General features: G+C 34.2%; 2 protein-coding genes, 1 long non-coding RNA gene and 1 other non-coding gene across 5 annotated transcripts; all 4 read left to right on the top strand.

Moving 5' to 3' along the window:
- Window positions 1–898: 898 nt before the first annotated feature.
- On the top strand, window positions 899–6,074 carry LOC107796226 (uncharacterized). The gene is made up of 3 exons (XM_016618977.1): window positions 899–979; window positions 4,659–4,746; window positions 5,431–6,074. The coding sequence occupies exons 1-3, from the start codon at window positions 899–901 to the stop codon at window positions 6,072–6,074; spliced, it is 813 nt and encodes a 270-aa protein (XP_016474463.1).
- A 4,751-nt stretch (window positions 6,075–10,825) lies between these two features.
- LOC107796235 (uncharacterized) lies at window positions 10,826–15,035 on the top strand. Of its 2 annotated transcripts, XM_016618987.2 has the most exons (6): window positions 10,826–11,145; window positions 11,710–11,828; window positions 12,158–12,773; window positions 13,652–13,970; window positions 14,470–14,551; window positions 14,651–15,035. In XM_016618987.2, the coding sequence occupies exons 3-6, from the start codon at window positions 12,230–12,232 to the stop codon at window positions 14,843–14,845; spliced, it is 1,140 nt and encodes a 379-aa protein (XP_016474473.1). In that variant the 5' UTR covers window positions 10,826–11,145; window positions 11,710–11,828; window positions 12,158–12,229; the 3' UTR covers window positions 14,846–15,035. The 2 variants fall into 2 exon arrangements, with proteins under 2 accessions (XP_016474473.1, XP_016474479.1); XM_016618993.2 differs by lacking the exon at window positions 11,710–11,828 and having other exon boundaries at window positions 10,827–11,145.
- Window positions 15,036–15,878: 843 nt separating this feature from the next.
- Window positions 15,879–15,951, top strand: TRNAR-UCU (transfer RNA arginine (anticodon UCU)). The gene has a single exon. It is a non-coding gene; the product is annotated as a tRNA-Arg (tRNA).
- A 134-nt stretch (window positions 15,952–16,085) lies between these two features.
- Window positions 16,086–19,646, top strand: LOC107796250 (uncharacterized). The gene is made up of 4 exons (XR_012707620.1): window positions 16,086–16,317; window positions 17,032–17,529; window positions 18,807–18,898; window positions 19,307–19,646. It is a non-coding gene; the product is annotated as an uncharacterized LOC107796250 (long non-coding RNA).
- Window positions 19,647–24,986: the final 5,340 nt, after the last annotated feature.

Raw genomic sequence — 24,986 nt, 5'->3', positions numbered from 1 at the left:
AATGGGCAGTAAATAGGGCGGTAGGATCATTATGTCCATAACTACCACCAGTAGTCAATTTCCTGCTTTCTTCCTAGACCACCATAGCATAAGCCTTCGATGGCAAAGTTGGCATCTCAAAGCTATCATTTAATCCCATCAAAAATTGCAGCAATCGTTGACACTCCAATTGATCAATATACTCAGTAGCTAATAGAAGCGGTGGCAGTATCAAATCATATTCTGCCAAGAGATCCTTTAACTTGGTAAAATAGTTCGATACTGATGAAATCCCCTGTGTTAAGGTAAATATTTTCTTGTGCAAGTAATACAGCCTCGATGCGTTTACTTTGTCGAATCTCTCCTTGAAAGCGGCCCATACCTTTTGTGCATTCAAAGAAAACAATACTCCTGTTACTAAATCCCTGCTCACATTGTTCATAAGCCATGAGGTCACGATTGCATTACACCGATCCCACTAACTTCCCAAACTTGTACCAAAATCTTCCTTCGATGTCGATCCATCAACCAAACACAATTTATTCTTACCTAACAGTGCTACCTTCATCGCCCGGCTCCAAAGAGAGTAATTTTCCATACCTGTCAAAATGAGTCCCACCGACATGGATCCTGGACCATCAGACGCATGCAAGTAGAGAGGATGATTGTGGTCCAAAGCAATTGAGCTAGGTACTGCACCAATGCTCGTATTAGCTCCATTATTCTTGTTTCCAGTCAAATTCTCAGAAATTTCCATTGAAAAATTGCAAATTTAGGGTTCAAAGCTTCTAAACTTGAGTAGATTCTCTCGAACTGTCTTCAATTCTGTGGAGAAATTCCCTAGAATCACTCGATTAATATGGCTCTGATACCATGATGAATTTATCAATCACATGCAGCTAAGAGAAAGAAATTAGAGATGAAGAATCGAGAAAGAATTTTAGAGAAGAGCAATGCTCTGTTTTCTGCTGTACAGAATGAACAAGAAGAAGCTTCTACGGTATTTTAACTAACTCACTGACCACTCAATGACAGTTGTAATACATTAACTAATCTACTAACTAATACACTAACTATAGTTAACTTAACTAACTGTAATTAAGCAACTATGATTAACCTATATCCTTTACACTATTAAAATTCTTTTACACCGTAAGTGTGCAGTATTTAAACTCTTGTTACAATTGTATCTTTTAAGTTGTTACTTTAATTTATTTGAATATTTGTTAGTTGTGACTTGTGATTTTCATATCGAATTCGGAACATGCATGTGTTAAGTGTCATATTTACCTCCTTGCTTGTTAGTTCAAGAAATTGACATTCTTTTGGGTCTCGAAAGAAATTGACTTAGCAATACCATATACTCCATAAAACTTTTACTTTTCTCAGGCCACCACTTGCAGGGCAGCCCTTCCATAAAGCAAGTAAAGCAATCGCTTTAGGCCCCATATTTGTGGGGGCTTCATTTTTATTACACCTAATAGACTATGTATAAGTTTATTAAAGAGTTCGGTAAAGTAAAAAAGTTTGATTTCTTTCTTTAACAAATAAAGAGAAGAAGGATTTGCAACTGCTATGATTTCTACCAAGAAAATTGCACTTGACATGAATATCGAACCCGAATTTCGCAAGAAATGTGTGATATATAGGAAGTAACAATTTGATGTGCAATGTTAATAATGAAATCTCAAAAGCTTTCGAAGAGTCCTCTAGAGTTGATTACTTTTGTACATAATAGACATGGCTATTTTTTCACTTCAAAATAGATTTGAACAATTTAAAGCATATGAAAAAAAAAATTAGTTTTCTATTTAGTAGTAAAAACTAAGATCGCTAAATGTTGAAAATTTGAAAAAATGTTGCCTTAATTTTGGATCAATTCGATATTGATAGTTTATATTTATTTTCTGAATGAAAAATATTAAGAAAAATAGTACAGTTAGAAGATAACAGTTTTATTGATACACTTAATCAAATAAAAAGATTTAATTCTTTTCCAAATGCCTAAATTGCTTATGGAATAATGTTAATAACTCGCGTTACTGTTGCTTCAGCGGAAAGAAGTTTTCAAAGTTAAAATTGATAAAATCTTACCTAAAAATAATAATGTCACGGGTTAAATGGATTAGTTATATTGTCAATTGAGAAATACTTATTAGGAGTTATTGTTGGTAAGAAAATTATTTATAACTTTGTATTTAAGAAAAGCTAAAAAAAATAAATTTCAATTAAATAAAAAAAAAATTAAAAAATTAAGGCCCCTCATAAAATTTGGCTTTAGGCCACAAAATTTGGCGGGGCCGCCCCTAAGTCCACTTGGAGCGGAAAATAAAATATCTCCTAGTTAATTTAATCAAAATGACATAGCACTTTCTTTTTGTTCAAATTAAATGCTCGCTATTTTATTTACATCGAGGTAGGAATTGTTTTATTTTATTTTTTGTTGAAACTATGTTCGAATATAATATTTTGTTGGCAAAATACATAAGTTGTCACCTGACCTATGGCCCAAATCCCCCTTACACGCTTTCTGTGGACGATAATAATATTACACATGCAACTTTTCTAAAATGTATCTAGTACACATCATCTTTTTGTTGACCAGTTTTTAAAAATATGTGTAATATCACGCACCAATAATATCGTGACACGTGTCAAAACAGAAAGAAAATACAATAAAATACCTAATTTACACCATAATTAAAATTTCGTCTTTAAAAAAAGAAAAAAGAAATAAAAAAATCCCTCTTTCCCGCTTTTAGTAATTTCTCCCCCCCCCCCAACCCACTTAATCATCTTCTCCACAATCTTTCCACCATTAACGCCATAGTTAGTAGCACCGTGTCCCATTTTCTCAATATTGTCAATGGAACTTGACTCTTAGAGATGAATAAGAGTTAAAGATGCCCATCTTCTTTTATAAAAATTTTTTTTTTTATTAAAATCACCATTGTCATAACAGTACCACTACCGCCATTAATTTTTAGAGCAAAATCCACAAACACTATAAACCCCCTTTCCAAACCCATTCAATTAAAAAAAAAAATTGAAGTCAAAGAAAGAATCAGCAAATCTGAAAATAAAATTATGAAAAAATATAGAGAAACTAGTCATTGATTTCATTAGCAGATCTGAAAGGGTTAAATCTTGGAGGAGATGACTAATAATTTAGAACTTGGATCTAGCTCTACAATTATTGTTGTGTTTTAGAGTTTAATCTATGCAGAAGACAAAGTGGGTGACCAGGGGAAGAGGAAAACGTGTGGGGTGGTAGGGTGTGGAAAAGGGACCAAATTATTTGGAGATGAAATAGTTAAAAATAGAAAAAGAAGAATTGACTCAAAAAAAAGTTTAAAAGTAAAAAAGGCTGGACATATGGCGTTTAAGTAATGATTAAGACCCAAAAGTTTTACATTCACCCGCCTCTTTTACGTGTAAAATACGCGCGCGCCATCTGTCAAATGTGGTGTGTACTAGATACACTTTAGAAAGGTTGCATGTGTAATATTATTATCGTCCACAGAAAATGTGTAAGGAGGATTTGAGCCATAAAACAGCTGGCAACTTATGTATTTTGCCTATTTTGTTTAAAAAGAAAACCCGCAGGGGAGAGAGAGAGAAAGAAGACGGCAATAGCAAATTTGGACGGTCTGGGAAATGATTTAAGGTGCAGTTTATGGACAACTCGGACATTTTTTATTTAAAAAAAAAAAAAAGAGATTTGTGTAAAACGCAAACAAGTTTTCTAGTTGCAACCTTTTTTGTTGCAGATTTTTTAATGTTTTTTTTTTTTTGAAAATTCTTTCTTTAAGAATAATCGCAAATTACTAGTTTTGTTTTGTAAATGTTCTTGAAAAGACGTACTTAAACCATTTTTCTCCACTATGCTGATGTTGCCGTAGTTAATAGGTAGCATATGATAAAAGTTTATCTCATTTGGTATTTATTTTAAATTAACAAATATATTTATTATACTCATGTATATTACATAAATGTGATTAAACATTATTATTTTAAATATTATATGTTATTATTTTAAATTTAATATATTACATAAAGAGTCCACCATTTATTATTTTGTAACAATGTTGATGCGTCTTCTCGGTCATTTAATAGTATATATGTAGTTCATTACAAAAATAATAATTTTATACCAAATTTATTTATGTTCAGGACTATGGTTAATAATATAATGAATGTTATTGATAATGGTATTGTTGGGTATTTGTGATAGTTTTTAGAACTTGTGGGTATAAGTCATGTTTCATGTTTTTTTTATAAAAAAGTGAAATATCTTTTGAAAACTTATGTCCAAACACATTTTCATGTTCAAATCAAACTTCACCCAAATTAATTTTTTTAAAAATAAATTTGAAAATCTATGGCCAAACACTAGCTAAATATACACGAATTGCATGTTACTTACTATAGGAAAAGAAAAACCGGGGTGTTATAATTGAGATGAATGCATGTGAGTGAGATGAATGCATTTGTATGTCCATTTAACGTACTTTGTATTCATGTACTCAATTGAGAAGTACATTAACTTATAAATAGGGAATTTTGACACTATAAAAAATATACCAAGAAAAGAAATAACAAAATATTCTCCCTCATATTTATTTTGTTTCAATTAGTATATTATTCTATTTTGCTCTCATTTCTTAATACGTTATCAGCACGAGGTTCTAACCAACTGGGGTTATCTGCTTCATCCGAATTTTATCTTCTTCCTAAAAGAGGTAGTCAGTTTCTTTTCCAATTCAGGTATACATTCCTATGTTTATAATGTTTCCATTAGGATCTTCTTTAACCTGCAAGTTAATTACCATATGCATAACTTGTTTTGAATATGATTATAATAATTGCATTGGTATGACAACAATAAGTTTCAGTTAAATTGTTATTTCATTATATAAACTGCGAAGAAGTTTAATCATACACATAAATAAATAAGTATTAAAATTGAATTAAATAATTAGACTAATTAAGCCCACGTCCAAATATTCTAACAGAATATGCATTTAGAAGGAATTCTTGCAAAATTTTCAAAAGGTTTAAATGTGTATTCAATAAATTTATCACCTAAGTGTACAAACTAATTAATGACTTTAAAATTAACAATTTAACTATTAGATGTATCGTATTGAATGTTGAAACTTGTCAGAATTGATATCATCTAGTTTTATGCGTACTTAGCTTATTGAAACGTATTCTAAGTAGAACAAAATTATAATAGTACATATTAATTCAACTTATTTATTCTATGAGAATATACTTACATGTCTAAAATTTTGGTGGGTAATATTAAACACTGACTTATCATCGCACTGCACATAATTATTTGTTTGATAAATATACATATGGAATATTAATACATAATTATGTATTGCACTGAATTTTTCATTGCTAATAATTCTTGTCATTCTAATTCACTTATTTCTATGATAGTTTTCACTATGTCGAATTTGTCAAAGCTTGAATTTATGGCACTTGACATCTCTGGAAATAACTATTTGTCATGGGTATTTGATGCTGAAATTTACCTTGACGCCAAAAGTCTTGGTGACATTATTAAAGAAGGAAATGAAGCATCAAGTCAGGATAAGACGAAAGCCATGATTTTCCTTCGCCATCATCTCGATGAAGGGTTAAAAAGTGAATATTTAACCTTAAAAGATCCATTTCAATTATGGACTAGTTTAAAGAAACGATATGACCACCTAAAGGCCACAGTATTGCCAAGAGCTCGACGTGAGTGGATGCACTTACGGCTACAAGATTATAAGACCATAAATGAATATAATTCTGTTGTATATAGAATAATTTTCCAACTAAAATTATGTGGGGAACCTATGAATGATGAGAACATGCTGAAAAAGACTCTTTTCACTTTTCATGCCTCAAATATGGTGTTACAACAGCAATACCGTGAAAAGGGCTTTAAGAAATATTCTGAGTTAATTTCATGCATTTTGGTGGTTGAACAACATAATGCACTTTTAATGAAAAATCATGAAGTCCGCCCTACTGGATCAGCTCTATTTCCAGAAGCAAATCTGGGAATGATTGATCCAAAGTCTAGAAAAAGATAAAATAATTATCGTGGCCGTATAAATATACGTGGGCGTGGCAAGGGGCGAAATAATAATCGCCATGGTGGTGGTCATCGTTATAAACAAGAGAAATATAAGGGTTCTCAGAGTAATCCTTCAAAAGGCAAAGGTAATGTTTGCCACCGATGTGGTATGAAAAATCATTGGGCACGAATTTGTCATACACCTGAACATTTTGTCAAACTTTATCAAGCATCTATAAAAGGGAAATAAAATAAAGTTGAGACTCGCTTGACTTTTCAAAATGATGTTGAGGCGGGCCCTATGAATAATCATGATAAAGTTGAAGCAAACCTTGCCTATAAAGATGATATTTTTGAAGGTCTTGCAGATATTACTCATTTAGAAGCTGAACTTCTTTGAGCATCATAACTGAAGACTTATTATTGAAAAAAATTATAAGAATAAATGTATTTCTTTTTATGAAGTTCATATTTTGAATAAAACTTTTTATGTTGTCAGTATTTAATTTCATAAATGTAGTTTCTTTTGTTCTTAAAATTTTCAATATTACTTATGATGTATTTTTTATTTTTTTTGAAGAATATGAAAACTTCCTAGTCTTCAGTTGGCCGTATGAATAATAAAGAAGAAATATGTCTTCTGGATAGTGCTACGACGCACACCATATTAAAAGATAAGAGATATTTCTCTTATTTAATTATTAAAGAAGCTAATATAATCACAATATCTGGTAGTACAAAATTAATTGAAGGCTTTGGAAGAGCGACTGTATTACTACCAGGAGGAACTATATTGGCTATTAATGATGCATTATATTGTAGTAGGTCTCAAAGAAACTTGTTGAGTTTCAAAGATATTCGCCAAAATGGCTATCATATTGAGACTACCAATGAAGGAAAGGTTGAATACCTTTATATTACTACAATAAAAGCGAAAAAGAAGTATATGCTTGAAAAACTTCCCGCATTTTTCTCCGGATTATACTACACTAATATTAGTGTAGTTGAATCACATGTCATAGTAAACAAGAAGTTTACTAATGATTTTATTATTTGGCATGACCGATTGGGCCATCCCGGTTATAATATGATGCGCAAAATAATTGAGAATTCACATGGTCATTCATTGAAGAACCAGAAGATTCTTCAAACTAAAGAATTCTCTTGTGCTGCATGTTTTCAAGGAAAACTGATTATTAGACCATCGGTAATTAAAGTTGGAGTTGAATCTCCTGCATTTTTGGAACGTATACAGGGTGATATATGTGGGTCCATACACCCTCCATGTGGATCATTCAGATATTATATGATTTTGATAAATGCATCTACAAGATGGTTACATGTGTGCTTGTTATCAACCCGCAATTTGGCCTTTGCGAGGTTACTAGCTCAATTAATAAGATTAAGAGCACAGTTTCCAGATTATGCAATTAAGATACTTCGTCTTGATAATGCTGGTGAATTTACATCCCGGGTCTTTAATGATTATTACATATCAACTGGGATAACAATTGAGCATCCAGTTGCTCATGTTCATACTCAAAATGGTCTAGCAGAATCATTGATCAAACGCATCCAATTAATTGCTAAACCAATACTTATGAGAACAAAACTTCCTATTTCAACATGGGGCCATGCTATTTTGCATACAACAGCTCTTGTGCGGATCAGACCTACAAGTTATCATAAAGTCTCCCCAATACAATTGGCTTTTGGTCAGGAGCCAAATATTTCCCATCTTAGAATATTTGGATGTGTAGTATATGTTCCAATTGCTCCACCACAACGCACAAAGATGAGACCCCAAAGAAGATTGGGGATATATGTTGAGTATGAATCTCCTTCTATTATAAAATATTTGGAACCTATGACTGGAGATTTATTTACGGCAAGATTTGTTGATTGCCATTTTGATGAATTAGTATACCCAATATTAGGTGGAGAAAATAAGAAATTTCAAAAGGAGATAGATTGGACTGCATTATCACTATCTCATTTAGATCTTCGAACAAAGCAATGTGAATATGAGGTTCAAAAGATAATTTATTTGCAAAATATTACAAATCAACTGCCAGATGCATTCACTAACCTACCAAGGGTGACTAAATCACATATTCCAGCGACTAATGCTCCTATTCGAATTGATGTCCCGATTGGACAATCTATAAATACAAATGAGTCTAAGCCACACTTGAAACGTGGTAGACCAATTGGTTCCAAAGATAAAAATCCTCGAAAGTAAAAAGGAGTAAATGATCTAGGAGATTATAATATGGAGGCAATTGCTCAAAAAGAGCCCTATGACATAACAAATGATAAGACCTCAGAGGAGGTCCAGGTACCTGAAAATAATAAGAATGAAGAGATCTCAATAAGGTATGTCTCTATGGCAAAAAGGTGGGATCGAAATAATATTATCATCGATAATATTTTTGCTTATAATGTTGCTATTGAAATAATGCAACAAGATGAGGATCTTAAACTAAGATCTGTCGATGAATGTAGACAGAGAAATGATTGGCCAAAATGGAAAGACGCTATCCAGGCAGAATTAGCGTCACTTGAAAAACGTAAAGTATTCGAACGTATAGTCCGAACACTTGAAGGAATAAAGCCAGTGGGATACAAATGGGTTTTTGTGCGAAAACGAAATGATAAAAATGAAGTCGTTAGATATAAAGAACGACTTGTGGCACAAGGATTTTCGCAAAGACCTGACATTGATTATATGGAGACATATTCTCCTGTGGTGGATGCAATCACTTTCAGGTATCTTATAAATTTGGCAGTCCATGAAAAACTTGATATGCGTCTAATGGATGTTGTCACAACCTATTTGTATGGCACATTAGATAACGAAATTTATATGAAAATCCCCGAAGGACTTAAAGTTCCTGAAACTAATAAAAGTTTTCAGGAAACTTGTTCAATAAAGCTTAAAAAATTCTTATACGGATTGAAACAATCAGGGCGAATATGGTATAATCGCCTGAGTGAGTATTTGCTGAAAGAAGGGTATTTGTTATAATCACTGTGTATGTTGATGATCTAAATATTATTGGAACTCCGGGGAACTTCCAAAAGCAGTAGATTGTTTGAAGAAAGAATTTAAAATGAAAGATCTTGGAAAGGCAAAATTTTGTCTTGGTCTACAAATTAAGCATATGAAATATGGAATTTTTGTCCATCAATCAACTTATACCGAAAAGATCCTAAAGCGTTTTTATATGGATAAAGCACATTCATTGAGTACCCCGATAATTGTGAGATCACTTGATATAAATAAAGATCCATTCCGACCTCATGAAAATGATGGAGAGCTTTTTGGTGATGAAACTTCATATCTTAGTGCAATTGGGGCACTAATGTATCTTGCAAATAATACTCGACCAAATATAACTTTTGCAGTAAGTTTATAGCAAGATGTAGTTCCTTTCCAACAACAAGACACTGGAATGGTGTTAAGCATATTTTTATATACCTCCGAGGGTCTATTGATATGGGATTATTTTATTCTTATGAATCCGATTCACAGTTGATTGGTTATGTAGATGCAGGTTATTTGTCTGACCCACATAAAGCCCGATCTCAAACATGATATCTATTTACTTGTGGGGGTACATCTATTTCATGGCGTTCAACAAAATAAACTTTAGCTGCTACATCTTCCAATCATGCAGAGATAATAGCTATTCATGAAGCTAGTCGAGAATGTGTATGGTTGAGATCAATGACTTAACATATTCAACAATTGTGTGGTCTTTCTTTAAAAACAAAGATTCCAACGATATTGTATGAATACAATGCATAACTCAACGATTCCAACGATATTGCATAACTCAACTTAAAGGAGGATATATCAAAGGAGACAGAATAAAGCACATTTCACCAAAGTCTTTTTTCACACACGATCTTCAGCAAAATGGTGAAATAAATGTTGAACAAATCTGTTCAAGTGACAATCTAACAGATTTATTCACTAAGGCATTGACAATATCAACATTTGAGAAGCTGAGACATAGGATTGAAATGCGTCGTCTCCGAGATATCAAATAATGCTTTCGTTAGGGGATGTATAATACGCACTGAACTCTTTTTCCCTTAACTAAGGTTTTGTCCCAAATGGGTTTTCCTGGTAAGGTTTTTAATGAGGCAGCACTCAATGCTTATAATAAGATATGTGTACTCTTTTTCCTTTACTAGGTTTTTTCCCACTGGGTTTTTCTAGTAAGGTTTTAACGAAGCACATTATCTTTTAAATAGACATCCAAGGGGGAGTGTTATAATTGAGATGAATGCATGTGAGTGAGATGAATGCATTTGTATATCCATTTAACGTACTTTGTATTCATGTACTTAATTAAAAAGTATATTAACTTATAACTAGTGAATGAATTTGTACTTTTATAAATAAGGAATTTTTGACCCTATAAAAAATATACCAAAAAAAATAAAAAAATATTCTCCCTCATATTTATTTATTTTATCTCAATTAGTATATTATTCTATTTTGATCTCATTTCTTAACACGGGAAATAATTAAGGAGGGGGAAGATACATAGAATTAGGAGGAATGCTCCAAGAAAGTGAATGCCGTACTTTAAGCGGGCTTAATCACGTGGGTTTGCCCATTCGTTTCGGACAAACTCCTCACCCCTCCCTTGTCTCTTTCCATTCTGATAAATTTGGTCAAAAACAAAATCTCTACATCTAGTCTAGTTCAAGCTTCGCACTAATTAAATACTACTACTACTTACGTTTCAAAACTGAGTCAGAAAAATCTCAAATGGATACTCTTCACTCTTTCTTCTTTAGAAAGAGAGGGACATCTTGATTTTGTCAAACGTCTCCCTATCATCCATTGAACTGCCTACAACTACAATCTACAATTTTCAATTCTTGATTGCTTTCACATCAGGAGAACCTTACTTCCATTTCTTTTTCTTTTTTTTTCTTTTTTTTTTTCCCTTTCTTGGAATTAAACAAATTCTCCAGAATTCACTTCCTGTGCTTCATTTACAACCAAAGATTCACCTGAGTTATATTAACTATAGATCAACCAGCTCCACTCTCTGCATTGATAAAGGGTAAGCTTCGCTTTTGCTAAAAAGGGATGATGCTTTTGTGCTTTTAATTTCCTGCTCTGGCCCCTTTTTCCTCTTAGGTGTCCCCAAGATGTACTTTTTCGCTGCATTTTTCTAATAAAAGAATTAATAATCATTTATCTTTCTGACTGAATCTTTTCACCTTTCGTCCCTTTTTTTTTTGGGGGGGGGGGGGTGAGTGAAGGGCGGGGGGGACTGTGGATTTAAGGAGCTTTTTTCGGATTTCATGGGAATCTAATGATTAATTTGATTCCGCCTGTGTAAACTTGCTTACAATTGTCAGGATACCAGTTATTAGTTTGTATTAAGTTGAAGTCATGTTATTTCGTTTACTTCAGGTCCTGTGTTTTCTAGGAATCTTTTAGTCTAGAAATTTGTATACCTGTTTATGAAGAGCTTCTAGTACTACCTTTATTTGTATTTGGTATAATATTGGATGGGGATGAGCTTAGATGGAGCGACATGGTCAAGATAATTCATATAGCCTATGCCGACTTGCTTACTTGCTCGAGATTGAGGCATAGTTGTTGTTTGTTGTACTTGCAGTAATTGGCCTTCACGACCCTTTCAGTGGTCCTGACTTTAGAGTACTGACAGTGGACTATAAATTCTCTGGACTGCAAAAGAATAACCACAACTCAAGATACCGTGAGGCGTGAGCTTAGGTTTGTTTCTTTATTTCCACAGAACTACTTTACTTTCCACGAAGATAAAAGTAGGGATATGCCTATGGTTTAACACATGACAGTATGCCAAAAAAATTTAATTTTGTGTATATAGGTGTAACTTTGAATTAATATGTCTATGTCGTAATGTTGGACACTAGAACCCTTTAAATTTTTTCAAAGTAGTTAGGTTTAGTGGTTTATTATCTGAATATTTTATGGAACTGAACAGGTTGGACTCTAGAATGTTGCAAGACTTTTTCAAAATAGTTTTAGGTTTGATGGTTTATTATCTCATACTATTTGAAATATCTCATCCACCCGGACAGGAACACAAGTCCAAGATTCAGATAAGCAGGGGGAGCTATAATGTGGCCTGCACTTTACCATAATTAAATATCATGAGGAAACACAATACTTCATTGAGGAATTCAGGTACATATACTAGTCCATCAACACCAGAATATGGAGATAACCATTTCGAAGGATTTCAGAAAGGCTGGAGCTCCGAGCGAGTTCCGTTGCCAAACAACAACAGCAGGAGGCATATTAGTGCTACTGCATTGATGCCATTCAATAGTGGAAGGGCATTGCCTTCAAAATGGGACGACGCAGAAAGGTGGATTACTAGTCCAGTATCAGGTTATGGCATTCCCAAGACTTCAACCGTGCAATCCCCGAGGCAGCCTAAGTCAAAGAGTGGACCTCTGGGGTCTCACTTGTCAACCTCTGTCCCAGTCCAAGAAGGTGGAAGTACAAGTAGTTTTATAGCAAATTCTCCATTTACAACAGGTGTACTGGTGCCTGATGGTTTATCCATTCATTATGGTCCTGACACTGGCACAAGATCTAGTGCATTATATGGTGAGAATGGCATGGCTCGAGCAAGCACTGCTCCTGGTCTGTCAGACTTTTTTACTGAGTCTTCTTTACCAAGCTCCCCAGGTATAATTTTCCTCCTCTTTGCATATATTGTGCTACTTTCTTCTAGTTCATATCCCAAATATTGCATACTGGCCAGCGCAATTGAAACATTCATGTCGATTATATGTTAATGCATCATTTTATACCATAACTCTACTACTAAGACTCTTTGATTTTCAATTGTTTATCAAATAGCACCATCAATATCTTCCCTTAGTGTTATCGGCACAAGAACCTAAACGGTTCTATGGTCTCTCTACGAGTGTAAAATTGTGTAGGTTCACCGTTCACCTGACTTAAATACTAAGCATTTGAAGGTATATTGTTCTTAGTGAACCCTGCATCTAGTCTTCAGATCATATGGATCTTCTAACGAGCGCGGGAGCACTTCCTTGCTTTGATACGAAATCCATCTGATTGGAAGCGATAACACCATATCGTTTGAATGCAAAATATAAGCATAGAACTTATTAAGATATGAATCAAAAATTGTATGGTAGAAAAAAGGAAGGCAGTTTAAATTAATTGTCAAAAAAAGGGGGACGTGGGCCGGTGAAGTTTCCAAAAGTTGATTTGGCTAAACAGCTTATGTAGCGTACAGATAATGTGTTATCTCTATCTACAGAGATTTCAAGTCAGGTTAATATAGGCATTTGGACAAAATAATATGTCTAGTAGTCTTCATCCATATGACCTTGTAGTAGTTACTCATTCTTCTTAACACTGCCTCCTGATTTCCACTATTTGAACAAGTCATGTTAGGTATTCTTCTGTTTACAAGTAAACAATTTAAAATATATTGTGCATCACCTAGACCAAAGTATATATTGAAAGAAAAATGTATTCTTGGCAAAGTGTAATCTATTAATCTGTTTTTGCTGATGGAATACAATGGCCAGATGATAAGCCTGATGGCACCAAGGAAACATATGCTATTTCGTGTGTAGTTACACGCAGAGACATGGCAACACAAATGAGCCCTGATGGAAGTACACATTCCTATCCCAAAAGAAGATCGCCTTCAATCCTTTCTGTAGAGGAGACAAATAATCAGTATTCTGCTAAAGTTGAGATTAGAGATGTACAGGTAGACAGAGGACCCCCCATATCCGGACAATCTCAGAAAAACAGGGTAACGAAAATAAGGAAAGACTTACAAGATGTGAGTGACTCGAATTCACGGTGGGATGTTGCGGATGCAGCAAGGAGCATGCCAAAGTATGCTGTCATTTCATGCTTTTGATACTTACGTCGTGTAAAACATATCCATCCTCACTTCAGGAAATGACAACCAGCATATCCTTAATGTTAATTTACTATTTATTATCGAACAATTTAGACAGCTAGCCTATATATAAGATGGAGTAACGCATATTCTTGCTGATACGTATATTTCAAAATAACAAAAAGCTCTGTATATTCTCTTCCTACTCCAATTATTTTATGGTATGGTCACTGAATTTTACCAACTAGAACAGTAAAGTCAGGAAACTATTTTGTTTTCCGCGTTAAAGTTGCTGAACTCCTTACAATAATGATGTAACGATTTTCTCATATTAAAGCAACTGAACCTATCCGCTATTACAGTAAATTCGTGACTTTACTGTTACAGGCTAATGTGTCAAAAAATAGTTTTATGACTTCACTATTGTAGTAGTTGAAATTTGGATATGTATGGCAGCAGTACATTGATATTTCTTTATTCCTGTATTTGCAGGCAGCAAAGAGAGGAAGCCAGGATTACAGCTTGGGAGAACTTGCAGAAGGCTAAAGCTGAAGCAGCAATCCAGAAGCTTGAGGTCTCTCGGAACGTCTGATGCATAATTGTTTATCTACAGATTCCTACTTGTCTTTGAATAGTGCAAAACTGACTCAACTTCTTGTATTTCGGATCTCAGATGAAACTAGCAAAGAGGAGGTCGGCATCGATGGATAAGATCATGAACAAGCTTAGACTTTCTCAGTTGAAGGCTCAAAAGATGAGACGTGCAATATCAGAAGGTCGTCGAAGAAGTTCAAAAAAACTCTTCCCTTTTCAGAAGTATTTCAAGATTGGCTCTTTCAGCAGTTGCTTTTACTGCAGTGTCCATTAGTTGGGCGATATCATTTCTGGTTCATTGCTTACAAGAAGTAGAGTGCGATTAATATGTCATAGAAAACTGAATAAATTCAGTTTTGACCAATATGTTGCCATATATTCAAAGATAACATACCTGTCTTTGTTGAATTTTGTAAAACTATTTTTGTAAATGGTTATAAAACAGATAGCAATGAGGAACTGAACACTATGAGTACATATCCAGAAAGGTCAAATTGGAGTTATTATACCAATATAGCATACTAGCAGCAACATATTGAGATACACATCTGATTTATAGTATGTAGACTTCTAAATCTTCATATGAAAAAGAATTATGATTTTTTTTTACCTCTGATGGGAATTTTTATGGGACAGGGACAGTTAAAAAAAGCCCTTTTGTCGTGGAACAAAATAAAGGCATTAATGAAGGTTAAAAGAAACTGAGATAAATAAGAAGACTATAAAAGAATAAAAGATGTGCCTTCAAATTTATTGAATGCTGAAGAGTAGCACAATAAAAGATATTGTGTAAGATGTTCACTGTAGAGGGAGTAGATGGCCAAGACTAGTTAAGCAATTGGAGCTTTTAAATTTTTATCCATAGATTGCCGTTGGTTTTGATTCTAGAGAGTTAGGTGTTTGAACAGTAAAGTTGAGGATACATGCACTTTATAATTATATAAATATTATATTTCATTAGAGGATCACAAATATTTCTAGATACTTTTTAATATGTATGTATGTATGTATGTATATATATATATATAAATTTAAAATTATAAAGTATATTCATATGTCGGTTTGGTTTGGATTTTTTAACTCAATACAAAATCAGATCAGACCAAACCTAACCGGATTATTTAATCAGTTCGGTTTGACTTTTCGGTTTAGTGCGATTTTCTTGTTCCGTTGAATACTCCTATATAACATAATAAGAAATGTATAGTCTCCTAAAAATCTTCTTAGAAGTCAAGGATTTCTTGGAACACGAGAAGAAGCATTCAGTCGAATATAAATATAATTATCGAGTAGCCCTGACAACAACAGCGCCCATGGCCTAATGGATAAGGCGCTTGACTTCTAATCAAGCGATTGTGGGTTCGAGTCCCACTGGGCGTGTACATGTTTTTTGTATATCCTTTCTATATCGCATGAATTAAAAACTAGAAAATTTTCATGACTTTTTGTATTTTTCAGTTTCAATAATATACTTCTCATAAATAGATAAACGGCCCATTTAAGGGCTCCATAGATCAACCAAAATTCCCTGCGGTGGGTTTACCCCGGATCCGACTCCACTCTTCCAGGTTCCAAGAAATACCCCTCAATTTCATGCCTAAAAAGACCTTTATCTTCCATGGCGTTTCTGAAAGTAGTTTAAAAATGGCAGTTTCTTATACACAGTTTTCGATTGTATCTGCACAACCTTAGTTACCTGCTATGATGTCTCTCAAACTTAATTCTCCGGCCGTCAATGGCTTTCAGGTGACCCACATCACATAAAGATATTTTTATTTCTCAACAGTTCGTTTTCTGCTATGTGCATAAGTTTAGAATTACACCCACTAATAAAGTTCTGATATTTTTGCAATTTCGCATTTTTTGATTGCTTAGCTGGTACTTTTGTGTTTCTTGAATATTTAATCATGGATATGACTCTAGGTTTAAAGTATTGGATGCTAGACAATTAGGTTTAATTGCTCTTTGATGGTTGGAGGTTGATAAGCTGAACTCTCGTATATTTGCCATGTAAAGTTTGCCTGTAATATTCTCATATCCATGTTGAGTTGACCACCGGGAGACTTATTTAATTCATCTATTTTCTGACGTTTGACCTTATTTTAGTCATGTGTCCCTATGTTATTTGTACTGAAACCAAGATACTGTATTCATTCCATATTTTACCTCTAAATGGTAAGATACATTTAATTTAGTTCCTTTTTGGTTTGACAAACCAATTTCAGAATGTTTGTAGTTCTCCATTTAGTGGCTGTTTGTTGTCCAGCGTCCACTAATAGTCTAATACTACTACTATTGTTGTTTATTTTTCTGTTGTGGTTGTTTTGGTTCTTTCTCTTGTTTTTATTGCTCTAAGTTTATTGTTGTTCTCGTTGTTGTTGTTATTCAATTTTTTCTGGCTTGCTCCTTTTCTCCTGTTATTCACTCAATTTGGATGACAGTGGCCTTCTATCTTGGCAGGTTTTACGACAGTTGACCAATTCTAATATGTGTATTTTGAGCATCAGATTATACGGGACACGTCCAATTGCAAGACCTAGAATAGCCTGCAATATGAACGTAGCAGCTGGACAATCTGATGAACCTCACAAATTTAACTTGGAGACCGGACAAGGAAATTGCGGGACAGAACTCCTACACGTGAAGAGTTTCCCTTGGAATAGAGCACTGACATTGTTTTGACAATTACCAAATACCAGTGCTTGTATTTGCCTCAATCATTTGATTGCCATTGGCCTTTTCTTCACTCTGCTAAAGTTGCCGGGACCGTATTATCCATATTGGGATCGAGTTTTTATTCCACACTTTGCAAATGGGGCATTGTTTAGAACTCTGCGATTTGCTTTCCTCTGGTACAGAAGGCCTAGGAAGTCATTAGAAAAGGCCCTGCCTGATTCAATAGTTGCTGATCCTGAACAAAAGGAGCTATAACTTTTTGGCGACGAAGTATTTGAACTGGTAATAATATCTGTTTTCCTAAAAGTAGTTTCATTTGCATGTTAAAACTTGTTGCTACTTGCGCCCTAAAGAAAAATGATACATGTACCTTTCCTTTGGTTATAAAAAAAGAAAAATAATACAGCCGCCAATGCTTGGCCAAAGGTGTTCTAAATGAGAAAGGCGTTGTAGTTGTTTGTGACATGCACTTTTGTCTACTGTAAGTGCATATGTGCTCTTTTCTTTTTAAGGGGCAAAGGGAATTGAGAATACAATATGTTTGTAGTAAGCCTGCTTGATAGGTCTTGCACATTTGTAAATTTTGTTTTGACTATTGTCACCTACGTTGCACGGAATCTCCCGAATGAAAGTTACTTAAATATTCTATGATCAACTCTAATGATAATGCCCGTATCAGTTGCATTAAGCTAATGCCCGTATCAGGTAGATGACGGTCTAAGAAGTATTGGGGAGAGGTGATCAGGCAGGACCTGACACGATTGCAGATTTCCGAAAACATGGCCCTTGATAGGAAGGTTTGGAAGTCGAGCATTAGGGTTGTAGGATAGGGTGGTAGTCAAGCTTTTCCTCCTCCATTCCAGGGGTGAAACGAGTTTGAGTAGGTTGGTCCTAGACAGGCTTGTGGTTAATGTAGCGTTCACACTAACCTTACTGTTTTCCATAGCTCTAGAGCTTAGTTGTAGGTTATGGTTATTGCATGTCATCTATTTTATGGTTTTTAGGATGCTGTCATTATTTCTATGGTTATGTTGACGTTACTGATGAATTGTTTTTTCTTGTTTTCTTGTTTTATTTTCATCTTCATGAGCCGAGGGTCTATCGGAAACAGCATCTCTGCCCTATCGGGGTAGGGTAAGGTCTGCGTACACACTACCCTTCGCAGACCCCACTTAGTGGGACTTTACTGAGTCGTTGTTGTTTTGTGACCTTTCCAACTAAATGAATGTCCTTTATATCAAGGTCTAGGCTGTATATTAATGCTTACTCAGAGAAGATGTTTCTCTTGACGACTCTTGAATGCTTTAAGCAACAATTTGAACTTCCAACTTCAAAGTCTATTTGAAATACATTTAGACTTAATGCAAATGATATGATGGCAAAGTCATCCAATAACTTAATTATACCTGTAATCCCTTTGTAATAGTTAGTATGGTTAAGGTTTCTATATTTAACCATTTGAGTATTTGACTTTTAACTTTCGGATGTGGAATTATAAATTGCTAAGTATTGGTAATAGAAGCACCAGTTGTCTTTGATATTTAAGTTGTTAAATGCAGTCATGACAGCAATGCAAGTGATTCTTTGATTTGGGTATCAAAGTGTTTGGCTAGAGGTGGCAAACGGAGAGGTCGGATCAGATCGAAAACGGGTAATGTAAAAACGGATAAATTATTCTACCTGACCTAATTTAATACGGATAAAAATGGGTTAATCTACTTATATTATCCATGGGTTTTTGAATATGATCACTTTTGGGAGAATTCCTAGTCTCCCAAACTCGAGGAACCCCAATTTGAGTCTTTTCAAATGTAAAAGCTAAACTCATTAGTTATCCATTTTTCTAATTGGATAATATGGTTCTTATCCAATATTTGACCCGTTTTTTAAAAGTTTATTATCCAACTCATTTTTTAGTGGATAATATATATGGGCGGATTACTGTTGTTTTTATCTATTTTGCCACCACTAGTGTTGGCCATTGGAAGTTTCTTTTGCAGTTCAGAAAATTAGATATTTGCAAGGCACTGTTAACGACAGATGAAATTATTTTGGTTAGGGGCAAATCACTATTTTTGGCAAATTGTGCCACAGCAGTCAATTGGTCTGGCTATTGGATCAACCAAGTTTGAAGATCTTTGATTTTCACTTTAAGAGGGCTTTGGTTTTTAGTTCTAGATAAGAAAGCTTCTTTGCAATCAGAAAATAGGTATAACAGTTAATAGTTTTCATTATAAACACTTTCAGATTTATCTTCAGTGTAATGCTCACAAGAGTGTCTCCCTTGTACTCTCTTCATTGTATTTTGTTCTCTTTGTAATTGGATTCTTATGAGGTTACTAACTATTAACCAGGTCAACTGGGAAGAGCAATCTTATTTCTGATACTAAGTTTCTTACAAACAGTTGAACCCTTTTTGTCAATCTCAGGCTTAAAATACAGGTTGAAATATAAAAACAAAGATAAACAGATAAGATTGGAAACATCTGAATTATCTCTAGACAAATAGTTGAATTAAATGAGGATACTTTATTTGGTATGAATCAAAAGAACAGTGAGTTGTTACAGAATCTAAGAGGGGCATTCCCCCTGTACATACGAAGCATTCATGATGGTTGCTCCTGTCGTCGCAAAACTCAGGTCAGACTAGAAGAACTCAGTGCCTCGTCGGGTGCATGGTTGCGGAGAAAGCAAACTGAGGGTTACAACAACATGATCAGCTGATGATGAAGAAGAGTCACCATCACCAAAGTGTATATGAAATTGAAGGGACCAACAGTTTCTTTCACCTCGGTGAAAGACGGAACTACATAATCAACAGGACAAGTAAAGAGTAATACCAAGAGAAACAAACGATGGCTGCTTCCATTGAAGCAATGCAAGAAAGAGCAAATTGATAAACGAAATATGGTTTGCAAAATCGTAAGCCGATGCATGCAATATTTATAGAGGTGCAATATAAATTGTTTCCAGGGAGGATTAGGAGAGTATCGAATTAGTTAGGGAGAAATTAAAAAATAGTCAGATTTATAAGTGGTCATTTAAAAATATCTACAGTTTCAAAAGTAATCGAAATTTAGCACCTTTTCATGTAAAGATAACTCTGAATGAAAACACTGCTCAAAATTTGGAAAAATACTCCAGTATAATATACTGAAATTCCAGAAGTTTATACATAAGTGCACCGATCTCCAGTATATTATGCTGGAACTTTTCGTGTTACAGCAAAATAGTGGCTATTTTTCAATGACTTTGCTAACGCTGGCTATATTTGAATGACCAGTCTGAAAACTGGCTAGCCCGTGCTATTTTTACGAATTAGTCACGTAGTTGTATTTCTTTTTCTTTCTTGAACTTCACGTACAAATCTTTTTTTTTTATTAAAGGAAAACTTATTCATTTTCCCATTTCTACATTTATATAACATAAAAATTGCACAATATATGTAGGCGGGGCTTAATCTCCCACTATTAGGTGGTTTCTATTAAAAAAAAAATGAAACTAAAAAGGGATAAATCTTAATTTACTGTAGACATGTGATTTTTGGCCCTCCCCAAAATTTTACATATTTTAGCATATAAATATTTAGTTTAGGCCTAATATAGTTATTTCAACTAATTTTAACTCTTTTACTTTATTTCGTCACAAAAATGAAAATTACAAAAAATATTTTATTTTATGTACCTTTCATTAAGCTAAAAAATATGCAAAAATAGTACCTTATTTTTATTTTAATATGATATTTGAAAATACCAAAAAATAGGTTTGTTTTAACGGTTAGTCTTATTTTTATAGTTATTTTTACTCAAGTAAGATTAATTAGTAAATGAAGTCGTATTTTTAGTCGAGTTCACCGAGAAAGAATAAATTTAGGCTCAAACAACCCATTTTTAGGCCTAATTTTCGGACCTAGCCCATAATAGCCCAAGCCCAATACCCCTAAAACCCTAGACTTAGACTATAAAAAGACCCCTAGACTCTAAAACCCTAGAGGCCTAAGAGACTCATCGGCCGCAGAACAAAAAATAGGCCCCACACCCCCTATCGATCTTCTTCTTCTTCAGCCATTTTCCATGGTGTTTTCTTAAACAAAGAACGAATAGGCCCTGTTCTTCAGCACAAGAAAATCGAAAAAAGACCCCTCTCCCTCGGCTGAAACTTAGCTTCTAGGCAGTCCAAAAATACCAGCTAAATCGACTCTAAAGGCAACTGAAAAACAGCCTCAAACCCAGCGACAATCTGCTCGGAAACCACAAAAAACGTTGCCAGTTCACCCCTCGAAATAGCGACGAAATCAGCATTAAACCACCACAAATTTCCACTCGAAACTGCCCCAAAAACGCAACAATAGCAGTCCACAAACTACCATGAATCACCAGCCAAACTAGAATGTCATCGGGAACCATCGCTAAAGTGAGGTTTGGTTCGAGTTCGTTGGTTCGAGGTCCTAGTTGATAGCTCTTTCAAAGATTTCTGTTTCGGGGGCTTCCATAGCGTTGTACGCAGCAGAAAAGAAATTAGCAATAAAGTTTTTATTCAGAAGTTGTCGTACTGTTCTTTTGGGCCCGGTGTGAGAAATCTTTTGGTACATCGCTCGCTTGTTATGTTAAATTTAATCCTGAAATGGATTTGATATATTCTGAAATTGATTCAAGAATAAGATGTAAATCTGGTTCATTTTACATGTTAAACCACACGTGGTCAAGTTGAGCTTTTATCAATATTAAATCTTGCACACCAAATTCTAACTTTACACTAGAGTATTTGTCTCAATATTCTTTTGGTCCAGATTTGATTCTATTGAATTAGATACGTGTTTATTAGTTATAAAAAATGATTTTTCACATGTGAAGAGCAACTACCATTAATATTTATAGAGCTAATTTAAAAGTGTTCCATGAAAATTAGATCGGCATTGTAGTCTAATGGTTATAACTTGCGTATGTCAAGGATGCAAGGTCGAGCATTGATTGACCAGTTGTTGTTGTTGGACTAGAGTTCACTTAGACTCAATATTAAATTTATTTATTTGTCCATAAATGAATATTGGGCCAGAGTTACTTGTACTCACTAGTAGGCCCAAATCTTCTTGATAATTTATTTGGGCCAGATTTATCTGAATTAAAGTCAGGCCCAAGTTCTTTTAGAATTAATTTAGCTATTTAAATAATAGATAATATATGTTTCGTGTTAGAGTTCATTTGGACTCAACCTTTGTCGGGCCCCAAACATCAAAATCTGGCTCGTTTGGCATTTAATAAATAAAGTTGCCACATCTAATTCAAATAAGTATCTCATGTGGTATTGTACCTTTACACCTAGCTACATAATGTAGAATAGTTTAGAGATATAATCACTTCTTTAGGTGCACTTTAAAATTACGCCTTAATCAAATACTCGTAGAAATGCTTTAGGCGCGATTAATTAACTATCGTGACTATGAGTACAGTTTCCGTGGCATAGTCATGGTACATAATCTCCAATTCGGGTGTGCATTTCATGTAACCCGATCATAACAACTTTGAATATTAATAAAATACACATGTCGTGAATTGCGGGTGCTTTTCATGTAGCGTGGTTCGCGGCGTGTTTCAAAACAAATAAGTGTACGACAATCGTAACTTGTTCAAGAAATAGTTTCATAAAACCTAAAAAGGGTTAAAATAATTAAAAGCAGTAATAAAGTTAAAAATGCAAAATAGGTTTAAAACATGTAGTAAATCAGATAATTAGGCCAACTTTAATAGTTTAAGCGACCGTGCTAGAACCACATAACCCGGGAATGCCTAACACCTTCTCCCGGGTTAACATAATTTCTTACTTAGAATTTCTGGTTCGCAGACTTTTAAATAAAGTCGAAAATTCATCGATTTGGGATTTTAAAATAAACCGGTGACTTGGGACACAAAATAAATTATTCCAAGTGGCGACTCTGAAAAATAAATAAAATAATCCCATATCGAATAATGTCACTTTAACTGGAAAAACTCCCTTATATCCGCCTTCGGGTGGTAAAAAAGGAGGTGTGACAGCTCTGGCGACTCTGCCGGGGACCAAAACCCAGAACTTTGGTTCAGAGTTCAAGAATTCGAGCTTAGAATAACTGTTATAGTTGGCTTGTTTTTATCTGATTTTTACATGTTGAGCCTAATGTGCTAATTGCCGCTTTACCGCTTTGATATTGTTTGGACTGTATATAAATTGCTATGAAAATCTCCTCTTTCTAAGTCTTCTAAACATCTGGGAAGTGTGCACTTCGTGTAACTTCTTTTATGTTAGAGTAATATCCCAATTTTAGAACGAGGTTCAGACAAGTTGCAAAGTCGGTGAAGCTTCTGTATTCCCGGTACGCTGCCTCACCTTGGCTCAAGCTTTCCGCTCGGGTAAGTCAGGTCTAGAACAATACACCTGTGAGCACCCAATTTTTGCCCTACATGAAAATAACTCCTAAAAATAGACCAAAATAGTTTTAAGGGATTTTAGAAGTTTTTCTTTATTTAGTTGCATTTCATGCATTTTTGATATGTTAAAATCATAGAAAATCATAAAATTGTCACGTTTTAATTTCATGTCATCTTAGGTTCAAATTGCATGTAAGAATTAATTTTATTAAGCAAAAAATGGTCAGTTTTTACATATTTAGATTTTAGTCTTTAAAATTAGCAATTTTTTAGTTTTAAGTTAATTAGTCGTTTTAATGTTAAAAATAAATAAATAATTTTAATTTCTACAAAAGTAAATTGATTTAGGATTTTAATTAATTTAATTAGGATTTTAAATTAAAGAAAAAAAAAAGAAAACAAAGAGAAAGGAAAATAGGAAAAGAATTTGACTTAGTCTTGATATATTGGGCCAAAGTCTAACTAGCCCAAATACAATACCCAATTTTACCAGCCCAATCTCCGTATCCGACCCGCCTGACCCAACTCCTCCCCTTTTTAATTAAAAGGCCAAATACATAACCAACCCCTTAAACTTGTCACTATTTTCCATTTAGACACCTCAATTACAACAGTGACCAATTAGACACTCAAACTATATTCCAACCGTGCCTATTGAGCACCTCATATAAACTCTTCCACAAAAGTTAATCGCGTGATTGTCAAGCGCCCAAACATAGCAGACCAACCAATCATTTAATGACATGTGGAAAATAAAGAAAGACAAAACCCTTCTCCGATTTCTTCATCTCTCCTCCTGCTTCGTCTTCGTTGCCCTTCCTTGTTAATATTTTCCTTCCTATGTTAACTAGTTTGGGAAAGTTGTTGATCTTAATCTTGTTAGGGACAGAGATAGGCAATCAAAAGGGGTTCGATTTTCTTGCTTATGAGGATCAGAGAAGCCGAAATCTTGATGTGGGTCTATCTCTATTTCTCTTTCTTTCTTTCTTTCTTTTTTCTTTTGTTACTTTGGCTATCACTTAGCAATTTGATACTGGATTAGAAGGTAACTTGAATGGCGCTCAAAATTGTGGTCGAATAATACAAAGATGAAAAAGAGGAATGAACGCTTTCCAAAAGGGTGAATGCATTTGTAGTGCTTAATGCAAGTTCTCTGATGCTTTAGCACTATAACGTTCTTCTTTCCTTAGATTTCATCTGCTTTCATGCTGTTGTAGTTTGAAATATCACTTCTGAATATGGAGAAATTGTATCAGTTGGTGTATGGAAGAGAACTGATGTGCGTTGCTTGCTGTTCAAATGCAACATCTAAAACAATAACAAATGATTCATGTAATT

The sequence above is a fragment of the Nicotiana tabacum genome, chromosome 3 (assembly GCF_000715075.1).
Source record: "Nicotiana tabacum cultivar K326 chromosome 3, ASM71507v2, whole genome shotgun sequence".
In the NCBI taxonomy this organism is placed as follows: domain Eukaryota; kingdom Viridiplantae; phylum Streptophyta; class Magnoliopsida; order Solanales; family Solanaceae; genus Nicotiana; species Nicotiana tabacum.
This window is presented reverse-complemented; position numbering and strand designations above follow the sequence as displayed.